Source organism: Pteronotus mesoamericanus, unplaced genomic scaffold, assembly GCF_021234165.1.
Source record: "Pteronotus mesoamericanus isolate MK-2021 breed Mesoamerican mustached bat unplaced genomic scaffold, CSHL_Meso_final contig_94, whole genome shotgun sequence".
NCBI classification, from domain to species: Eukaryota; Metazoa; Chordata; class Mammalia; order Chiroptera; family Mormoopidae; genus Pteronotus; species Pteronotus mesoamericanus.
The window spans coordinates 300,808-312,071 of record NW_026555285.1 but is presented as its reverse complement, the minus strand read 5'-3'; the positions used below and the strand labels follow the sequence as shown (position 1 = coordinate 312,071).

Genomic DNA, 11,264 nt, shown 5'->3' with positions numbered 1-11,264 from the left:
TTCAAAAAGCAAAACATAAGAATTTTTAAGTGCATGGAAAATTTCTGGTAGAAAAGAAATAGTAAACAGTAATTGACCAGGTAAAGGTAGTTGGGGGATCTGTCAGAGGAAGACATACTTTTTCTTTAAAATATAGGAGAAATATGTATTATGTTTTTTAAAACCATGTACACCAAACATCACCTTTCCAATTACAATTTTATTTTTAAAAGTTTAAGTCCCTCAATTTAATAACCCTACCTTTTTAAAACATTGCTTTAAAAAGTCTTAATTTTAAACTCATTACAAAGTCTTCCAAAAGAGCAAATTCATATTTTGAGCCTCAAATTGTAAAATCTCTTTTTAGTGATAAGGAATCAGCCCAATTTGAGAATTGATTACATGTGTTATGAATCACAAAGCACACACTATTCTGACATTAATTCCTACGTAGAATACAATTGGTGATCAAGATACCTTGAAAACCAAGAGTACGTAAGGATTCAGATATGATAGCAGTTGTCATTAACTCGGACTCGCTCGATGCTTTTCCTCCCTTGCCAGGTGTGTTCGAACGCTCCCCTCCATCTTGGGGCCCCAATCCCCTCCCCCGAGTCCGGCCTCATTTGCTACCGCGCTTGGCTGTCCCTCGGCCTCGCCACCACCTTGGTAGGAGGGCCCTTGGGTGCAATGACCTGGCTCTAGGTGACCCCGCCGCCGCCGCGGGTGGGTGCAGCGTCACTCCGCATCCTGGGTGAGCAGCTACCACTAGCGGAGAAGGTGGAGGGGGTAGGTCGCGACCATAACCCCTGCCAACGGTTAGGCGCCAGCACTCAGACCACTTCCTGCTTGGCGCAAAATTTTCACGTTAATAAACGCATCCGGCTCCGGAAGTTAAAAACACGATGGCTCCGGAAACAAAACCGAATTCATACGGCTGGCCTCCTCCTGGGCCTCTCTAGGCCGTCAACGCACCGCGCCACCCGGAAGAGACCCTGCTCTCGTCGTTTTCCGGCGGGTTGCCGCTAAACCCGGTCTTTCCAGAGCTAAGGCCGGCGACTTCCGGGCCCGCAGGCACCGTGCTCGGCTTCGGGATTAGGCAGGCTGCATGGCTAGCCCCGTGGACTACCGGGAAGGCCCTGGCGCCCAGCAGCACGTGATCCTGCTTCCAGGTAAACACGCCCGCCTAGGGCAGCATGCTGGGTCCCCCGCCCTCTGCCTTGCGCGGCTTGCTCGAGAGCGCGCAGGTCGTGCCTCTAGGGAGGCGCCAGAGCTGGTTTCTTTTAGGGGCTTTCAGGCGCGCTCCCAGCGGGTCCTTGGCTCCTGCAGCCTTCAACCCCGTGTGCACCCCTGCGGTTCCTACCGCCTTCACTGAGACTAGGCACAGCCCGCCCAGGCTCTGCGCGCCCCTGGGCCCCGAGTGCTGAACCAGATTCTTTTCCTGAACACATTGTTCCTTTTCTTGGTCACACGTTACAGCCAGTTGCGGTTTTAAAACACAAAGCTGAAAGTGCAGAAACCGAGTACCCCGTCCCCCTCCCCCCGCTTCCCGATCCGGCTTCGTTTCCATTCTTTGTGACTCTGGTGGGCTGTTGGGAGCGGCCTTCAGCCAGTGGAGCGCAGAGTGGGTTCAAGGACTTGGGGTGCGCTGTGATGCCCGGAGGTCTTGCCCTAAGGAGATGTAGTTTGGTGTTCTCTTCCCCCCTCGGCTTTGGGCCCTGCGTCTGGGCTTCTACTGGATTAGAAGCTAGGATTCAGTAATCCCGAAATGGCAGGGGAAACACGGCCTCTGCCCTGGACAAGCCTTGGCTGCCGAGGAGGGAGGGAAGCAGGATGGTGGTAGGGTTTAGGATATGGGGTGGTTTAGACAGGTTCAGGTCATTAAGTAATGACAGAACTGCTGAAGTCGGGTCTTTCAGCCCCGTCCCTCATGATCAGCTGTCCAGAGCCTATAGTAGTTTGGGATGACCAGTCAGTTGCCATACATGGTGGGCCCCGTTAAGTGGCAGAATAAAAGGAGTTTGGGACTAGGGAGTGAAAGCCAGAGAGGCTTGGCCCTTCTGTAGAATGATACGTTAATATGACGACATAACATTGGAGGCTACACATGTATTTGTTAAGAAATCAACTCCAGTAAATTATGCGTTTGAGGGGAGGAGACTGTACCCTTCCTCGGCTGAATGAGCACCACAGCTACAGTAAAGTTGGGTCCTTAGTAAACAAAAATTATATGAGAAGTATTTTATATTAAAATTATTTGATGGGCGCAGTTTGTGCTCAGTTTCAGAAAACTTCTGGAAGGAGAATCTGAAAAGCTTACTCTATATACTGAAAAGTGAGCACATTAACCAACAGCTAACAGAAATTTAGAGATCTACCCATGAGACAAATGTAAAGCCACTGAACCTTGAGATGACACTTTTTTTCCCAACACTTAATTTACTTTATTTATTGAGTTGCCTACCATAGCATTGTATTATAACTTGAAGGGTAAATTTTAAAAAGTACTATTTAGGTCCTTTTGCCTCTTGTTTTCCTTTTGCCTCTTGTTTTCCATTTGCCTGAAGAACTCAAATATCCCAGGACAGCAAAAGCTGAAGCTTAGAACGGATACTTGTGAGGTGGTCAGACCTGGGGCCTTGATTTTCATAGGCCAGTGGAGACATAACTGCTTTTTTTCCCCAGCAGGGTAAGCATTTCTTGTAATTTAGAATGGTCTTAAATGTTTCTCAGAAATGCCCTGGGAATACTAGCATTTTGCAGGTTTAGTTTGTATAAGATAATATCTCTACTCTTTGAAATACGATAGAAGTTTCCATCCCTCTTTTCTGCCCTACAATTAAATGTTTAGGTCGTATTTTAAATATTTTTCTGTAGTTTAAGTTTTGTATGTTTGTCAGTTCTACTAAGTTGGAGTGGAATCTAATGTGGAAAGCCAGCTCAGAACAGAGACTGAATCCTGTTACTTAGCCATCTCAAAGGAACTATTAAAATATTGGGAAACCCTAATGTATGAGGAATAAAAGAAAGCAAGGACAGAAATGAACTCAGGACAGCTTACAATGCAAAAACAAACAAACAAACCAAAAAAACAAAACTCATTTAGGTCCATTAAGGCTGAAAATGTTCTTTAATCATCCCCCTGATCAAACTGGACTGTAGACGAATTTTGCAATAAAGTAATTGCCCTTTATTTCATGCAAATACATGTTTAAAAGTATTTTAGGATGGGTTGTATTTGATACTTATTTCCCTACATACAGCATAAGTAATGCAAGTTTTGAGGGGATAGAGGATGGGTTACTTTTTGGGAAATAAGAATCCCAGACTTGCCTGCCTACCTTAAACACTCCAAATACAGTAATGAGCCTTTATATGAAGTGCCATAACAATTACAAATAATGATATCAGAGCCTCTCCAAATGGAATGCGAAAATATATTTGAAAGCATTATAGGAATGCAAGCTTGAGAATTATGTTCTGATTAAATAGTTAAAGCTTAAAAGGAAAAACTAATTTTCCTATTTAATGATGGAGAACATTTATATCAGCACTATTATTGATTAGAGTCTTGTAGCTTTTTAATAAGTCCCCAAGAAGATCTCTTATTTGAACAAAAGTAAAAATATGTGGCACAAGAAGAATTGCAGTAGACAGAAATGACGTTTCAGTGACCCTAAAACAAAACAAAGCAAAAAACGTTTTTCTTCCTTTACATAAGTGTACATGGTTAATCTTAGAAAGAATATTTAAGCAGTTTTTTTTCCGTCAAACTGTATGCATGTATGTCTGTTTGTGTTTAGAAATATACCTTGTGGACTTCCTTACTTTCCTTCCTTACTTTCCTTCCTTACTTTCAGAAGAGCTTATTCACATGGGAGGAACCTGCACTTAGCTTGACCAGCCCTTGGGCAGGAAGTTGTGGGCAGACCTGGCCAGTTCAAGTGCTGATTTTAGACAACCTCTGAATAATTAATCTCAGCTTCTTGGAAGGTAATGTCATTTACTGAGTAGTCGTCTACAGGCCTTCAGCAGTGTGGGAGTCTGAGTTTTCTAGCATAAAGCATGTGTAATATTTCTGCACAACTCCTGAATCTGGCTTTGTCTTTATGAAATGTTTTTTGGTGGGAACCTGACTTACCTTTCTCACTGGCCACTGATATACTCCCTTTGCTATTTGAGCACATTCTGAAGTGGATGGACTTAATCAGCTGCCAGTTAGTGTAATCAGGTTGTTTCCAGAGCCCAGTCTTGTCCTACTAGTAATTGTTCCAAAGACCTGGGACATTTTATAAGTAAGAACTCATGAGTCCTGCATATTTATCCTCCAGGGCAGGAAAAAAAATCATAAAAAGAAAGTAAGCAGTGTTCATAACTTTTTCTTTGAAGAGCGGAGTAGGAGCTATGTGAGTTTTCCCCATATCCTCTAAGCTTTAATCATGATGTTAAGAAACAAATAGCTAAAGCATGACTATAATAAAACACACCTAAAACTAGATTTGTGCTATTGATTAGCTTTGTGTTCTTGGAGAAATAGTGTGCTCATTGTCAAGCATCAATTTCCTCATCTCTAAATTGGGGAGAGCAGTGCCAGTCTCATGGGGTTACTCTCTGTTGGTTTGAGTTACATGGGAGCTCTCTTTTGCACCCGAAGTTCTTAGCCGGGGTCTGGGAAAGAGTAAGCATTTAATAAACGCTTAATGAAAGAATGAATGTCTTACATTTTATTTCTTCCTGCAATGATCTCTGCTTACACAGTCTTTTTCTTTCACTTCTGTCCAACTACCCTGTCTTCGAGGTTCAGTTGCACTTTAGTTTCTGAGAAGCTAAGCCATTTGCCCCAGTCCAAGTTCTCTTTTTTTGAATACTCTTGACTTTATGTATGCCTGGACCCTGGCCTGCTCTTCTCCATGTTCTCTGTCTGCCAAATGCCTACTTATCATTTAAAGAAGTGCAAGTGTCACCTTCTCCAGGAAGCCTCCCCTGTGGGCCTCTTCCCCATTAGTAAGTTAATGGTACCTCTTCAGTCACCTACACATTTCCTTGTGATTGCTCAGTTCACTATCATTTTTATATAAATATGTGTTGAACACTAAATACATGCTAGTAGTTGGGGAGGATCCAGGTCCATTTTCCCTGAGTAGCCACTTAGCTTCTTACTGTTGGGAACTTTGGCCATAAGCTTCAGAGCCCAACCTTGCTCAGTTTCTTTGAAATCAGAGCATGCTACTTCGGACTTTCAGCCTTTTTGTTCAGAGATCCTTTATATTTGTTTTAAAAATATCTTTTAAAAGTGGCTTTCTTTTTTAGGTATGTGTGCCTACTAAAGTGGAATGGGCTTCCTGGTGAAAGGGTCAGAACTTTATGTTTTGTTGTCTACCTCTGAAACAAGGAGGGTTGCGAACTGGCTGAGGTCTCTAGCCAGAGCTGATTTTCCTGCAACGGTCTAGAGTCCCAACAACATTTAGTAAGGCTCTGCCATGATCCATTGCTCAGTTTTGACCAATTATCTTTTCATTACACATTTTTTCAGAGTATATTTTTAGTTATTTATTTTTTTTAGAATAGTAATACCTACCCAGTAAATAAATTTTGCCCTAGGTGGTGTGGCTCAGTGGATTGAGTGCCGGCCTGCCAACCAAAGGGTCGCTGGTTCAATTCCCAGTTAGGGCACATGCCTGGGTTGCAGGCCACTTCCCCCTAGTAGGGGATGCACCAAAGGCAACCACACATTGATGTTTCTCTCCCTCTCTTTCTCCTTTCCCTTCCTTAAAAAATAAATAAAATCCTAAAAAGAAAAAAAAAGAAATTTTAGTAATGCAGAAAAATAAAAAGGGAGAAAAGAATTTGTCCATCATTTTACCGCCCAGAAATAACAATTTGAAAATATTTTTCCCAGTCTTTTTATGTTGTATTTATCACAGGATGAATTCAGTGTTCTTAATTCTTTCCAATTTTTCTATTTCTACCTCTATTTCACTATTTACTCTTTCTACTTATTTTCTGTAACATTCATTAAAACTCTCAGGGATATTGGAGTTATACAAGAATGTTATGGTTTTATTCACTGAACTTAATCATAGAATTAGAGAAAGACAGTTAAATTGATTTGACGGAGAGATAAGAGGCTGAGATATCTTTTCTCTTAATTTTAGTAAAGATAGAAACTCATAAGCCACACAAACAAAATTGACAGAATTTGTAGGTCATACCTTGAGCATTGAAAAGGCTTATTATGAATTTATTTAAATTATAACAAATATACCAAATAAGCATTGCTTTCACAAGGTAGACTGTATATTTTGATTGAATTATCTTTAAGAATAGATAAAGACTGAAAATACAAACAGATGCAGGAGAGGTAAAGGTAAATTCACAGAGCCATAATGGATACGATGGCAAGCTAAGATGTTTTAAAAGCCATTCTAGGTTGAATTTACTTAGGATAATCACGGTCCCCTGCAAATATCCTTTGGCATGAAGGAGATGCCAGTTTGAATGGACCATGCATCTGCATACTATTTCTTTAACGTGGGGCAGTGCATCCTAATTGTGTTACAAAACCTGATTTAACATTTTGTTAGGAGTTCCTAGAGAGTTCACATATTTCTAGAAGGGGCAGCTGTGTGTTGGGGGCAGGGATGGTGGGGTGGTCTATATACATAAGACATGTAGAACTCAGGTGTTGCAGCAACAGCTGCCTTTCTGAGAGTTAACATCTTCTCAAACCAGCTTCTTCTATTTAGTGGGAAACTGGCTGCACACTGCACCCAAGCTTCAGATTCCCTGGTGTCTGCTGGGAGCAGCTGCTCCTCTTAGTTCTAGTTTTAAAGTTTTGAGAATAGCCTTGTGACTGGCCCTGCTGTGATCACATGAACCCCACCCCACAGTCCTGTATTAGCTGTAGCCAGGGAACAGCAGTCTCCATGACAAGCACAAGGTAGCAGAGAGGGTGGACAGAGCTATACATGAGAGTAGAGAGTGCTTTCTTGGAAGAAGGAAAGAGTGAAGATGGTACAAGAGCCAGCTGCTTCCATCACTGACTAGTGTGACTGAGCTCTGGTCAGAAGCCTGAGCCACTTGTGACTTGGCCTGTTTCAGTCTTAACATTCTGAGTTCCTCAGCTGTAGGTGGTTTCTTTGACTGGGTGGCATACCATTATGGTAGAGGTTTATTTGTAAGGAGAGTTTTATTTTGGCTATAATTTATACTTTCTTTCATTTAGCTAAGGTTTATGTAACTGTAGGAAGCCCATCCTCTTAAAAGCTCTTATACTTTTATAATACACTTCAATGTATGTTACTGTATTTGACCCTCACAGTGACATTGGGAAGTAGTCAAGGCAAGCTTTATTATCACCATTTTGCAAGACTCAGAGAAGTAAAATAATCTGTCCAAAATTCAGTGGGAGTTAAGTGGCATAGGCTGCTGGCTTTCCTGTGACCTCCAGGACCCTTCCTATGTGCCAAAGGCCATTCTGCTGACTGAATGGTGGTAGCTGTCAGTTACAGAGTTTGGAAGACCAGGAAGGACAGGAGTTCCTGCTGTTTGATGACCAGGGACTGGGCACACCTTTCCTGGACCCAGTCTCATTGTTGTTGACATGCCATTTAGGTCTGTTCTTTCTACCTGTCCAGAATTTTCCTGCTTCACAGATATTTCAAGGCCTTTGTGCCATCTGTCTATATTGCTGGTCTTTGTGGCTCTGAGTTGCTACAAGCCTGAAGTTTTTTTTTGTCAGTTCATTCTTTGGTGTATAGGGCATTCCTAGAAACAACGCTGTTGATAGGGGCAACCCTAGAAGAATGGAGATTTTTATCTTCTATGGTCTTGGTTAAGGCCAGTTTTAATTTTTTCTTCAAGGCTTCAGAATAAAAAGATACGCTTAGAGGAACCTATTACTTGGGAATTATCATTCTAGTGCATGCCTTTGTCTAGCTTTCTTGGTGTGCCTCCTGTAGTGTTTGGGGAAGCTGAGAGCTTCAAAGTCAGGACAATGACTCAGATTATATGGCAGTGCTAACATTTTAGGAAGAGAAGGCATGTAGTTATTACTGAAATTAGCATTTCCAGAAATGGCAAAGAACTCGAGCATTATGGTGCTATGTCTTCCATGTATTATTTTTGTGTCTTAGCAGAGTGGTTCCAAGGAGATATCTGGTGATCAGGCAGAAAGGAACCAGGGATTCTGAGTATATGCTAATGGCTGATGTCTAAAGAAGATGAACTGGGACCTATTTATGACACAGAACATGACAATGATACTCTCATCATTTTTTTTCTTTTCCTGTTAGATCTTTTGAGTAGCCTTGATATGGTATTTAAAAATATAAAGTGAATGGTGCTTTGGTGTTTGTTCTTCTCCATGTGGTGTGTGTTCTCAGAGTTTATCTGCTGCATGCCAAAAATCAGACAGGGTCATGAACAAATCTATCGCTTTTAAGTCATAGGAGCACTTGGCAAAAAGGTGATGCTCTCTCTCCTGTCTTTAGTCTGTGAATTTTAAGTGACATGGAGAAACTTGTTTTAACTAAGAGAAGGAAATGGGAGAGCTACCAAGTTTAAAAGCTAGTTGATAAACAACTTCATATCAGCTGTACAACAGCCCATATTATAGTATGTAGTTGATAAATACTATCCTAATTTGGCATGTACTTCATGACTAACTTTGAAAAGGATAGAATGGTTAAGTCTATGTGCTGATACATGCTATGTACCCTAATTTTGAAGCATTACAACATCATAGATAATTTGGGGGTGTATGCAGCTATATATAGGATATTGCAATTTTTAATAGGAAGATGAGTTTTCTTATCATTGGTCAAACTTTATCTGTTTTTATCACTAGATGTTTCTTGTATTCCACAACGAATTTCTCTCATCCTTTACATATTTTTTGATCCTGCATTTGTCTCTTTCTCGTACTCCACAGTGCCCCGCCTCCTTCCTTTTTCTTCTGCTACAGCTCTGGCAGTGTGGAATACTGCCTGGACTGAAGTTGGGGCAGCTGATTAGATTATGCTCTGGTACTCAAGGCTGAGGAGGACAGAACAAGGAGGAAAGATGAATTTGAGATATTTGTGTCATAGAACAGTCAGACCAAGATACATACTGTGCTTCAGAACTGCAGTTCATTTTTTTTCAGTTAAGAAGGATGGGATTTAAGATTAAGAGTGTCTGTAAGTGTTATAGTTTATAATGTTGGTTGCCTGATATTAAATCTTAGAGATGTGTGTGTGTGTGGAGATAGAGATATCTCTCTCTCTTTCTCTCAATATTTATATATATATATAGAGAGAGAGAGATAAAAATACATATTGGAACAGCTCTGTGACCTTAGATAGGCTTCTTAACTTTGGACAAGTTTCTCATCCAAAAAAATGGGAATTAAAATAGTACCTACCTTATAGAAATATGAGGATTACGTATATAACATATATAGGACATTGCCTGGTACAGTGGAACCTTGGTTCTCAAACTTAATTTGTTTCAGGAGACTTTGAAAAGAAATTTAATTGAAAACTGAATCATTTTTTCCCATTCAAAATAATATAAATTGAATTAATCTGTTCCAGATCCCCAAATGATTTCCTGTTTTAACCTTTTTTATATACAGTACATGTCTAATGTACTATTTAATCTATAAATAAATACTTTAAAAACAAAAAGGACATGAAATGTAAATGAAAACTTAACAAAAGGGGAATCAAATATATAGTGATGTATATATTTTTGATTCACTATGTAATGAAAATTTACATATACTAGAACTTAATTTAACGTTGAGAGCTGTTGATGAATGAATATGGAGAGGAGGGATATTATTGTTTGGAAGGGGAGCCCCCTTCCATAGAAACAGGTAGCTATTTCTCTGGGGTTCTTTCTTTTGTCTGTTCCACTAGAACTTCCTTCAGGCTTACTGGACCTCTGTCTCACTAAAAACCTATCCAATGATGTTTGTTTTTCCCTGTGTTTTAACAGTTGCCTGAAGTGAAACCTTGCATTGTCATTGCACAACTTTATTGCATGGTTTGCTACTTCTTTGTCAGGGTGATATTTCTCAATACAATTTTGCATTTCTCCCTGTTTCCCAAGCATTTCCTTGATGAGTGAAGTAGAAATATCCTCCCTTCCTTCTTCCTCCTCTGAAGAGAGCCCCTCAGCTCTTGTATGCTTCTGCTCCCTCTGAAGGCCTAGGAGTTTCTCTATTGTCAGCTCAGTGTTGTGGGCCTCCACCAGCTCCTCCATATCATCATCATCCACGTCCAAACCCACTGACTTGCCCAGAGACACAATATCCCCCACAACAGACATCACCATCAAAGCCCTAAGAGTCTCTTTCAGCAACAGACTCAGATCACAGTTTCTTCCAGGTTGATTGCATGGTCCTGGAGGATACTTCTCCCTCCCTGTCCACAGCTTTGTCTGTGAGCCGTAAGCAAGTGAGAATATTAAAATATTCCTTCCAGAACTCCCTGAGGGTTAAATTAGTTTCAGGAGTCACCTCAAAACACCACTGAAACAGTGCCTTTGTGAGTTTCTTAGAATTAGAAATGACCTGCTGGTCCATGGGCTGGATGAGAGGAGTTGTATTATTAAGTGGCAAGAACCTAACTGTGATAAAGCTGTACTACTCCACCAAATTGGCCTTGAAGCCTGGAGAGTGGGCAGGGGCATTGTCCCTTACAAGAAGTACTCTGAGTGACAGCTGTTTTTCCTGGAGCTACTTCTTTGTTCCTGGGGCAAACACTTCATGAATCCACTGAATAAAAAAATTGCCTGGTTACCCAAGCTTTGCTATTACCCACCACATTGCATTCATCTTGTTTTTAATGACATTATTTTTCTTGAATGGTAGATGAATAGAGGCTTCAATTTAAAGTCCCCACTTGCATTCCCATACAACAATAATATCAACGTGTCCTCCGTTGGCTTGTGTCCTGGCAGTGACTTCTTGTGTGTGATGTATGTCCTCTTTGGCATTTTCTTCCAGAAAGGAGAACCTTTTTCCTCTCTCATCATAATTAAAACCTTGTTGGGGAACAAATCCCTCGGCCTCTATGTACTCTTGAAATCTTGTCACGAAATTAGCAGCAGCTACATTGCTAAAACTGGCAGCCTCCCCACGCCTCACTATACTATGAATGCCACTTCTTTTCTTAAATTTATCAAACCACCCCCTACTAGTCTGAAATGAATCACTTTTCAGCATTCCTTCCAGGGCTCTGCTTCGCCAACTAATTGCTTTTCATTTATCCAAATTAGCAATTTTTCTACCTCTTCAA

At 41.0% G+C, this 11,264-nt stretch overlaps 1 protein-coding gene across 5 annotated transcripts in view; it reads left to right on the top strand.

Moving 5' to 3' along the window:
• Window positions 1-846: 846 nt before the first annotated feature.
• Window positions 847-11,264, top strand: part of RNASEH2B (ribonuclease H2 subunit B) — a 67,966-nt gene continuing 57,548 nt past the window's right edge. The window contains exons 1-3 of one of the 5 annotated variants that reach the window (XM_054586298.1): window positions 852-1,151; window positions 2,547-2,668; window positions 3,840-3,972. Coding sequence is in view for 1 of the 5 variants with exons in the window: in XM_054586296.1 (XP_054442271.1) it covers window positions 1,088-1,151 (64 nt within the window). In the remaining 4 variants the exon portion in view is untranslated. Of the gene's footprint in view, window positions 1,152-2,546; window positions 2,669-3,839; window positions 3,973-11,264 lie in introns of all 5 variants that reach the window. The other 4 variants (XM_054586299.1, XM_054586297.1, XM_054586300.1 and 1 more) reach the window with 4 other exon arrangements.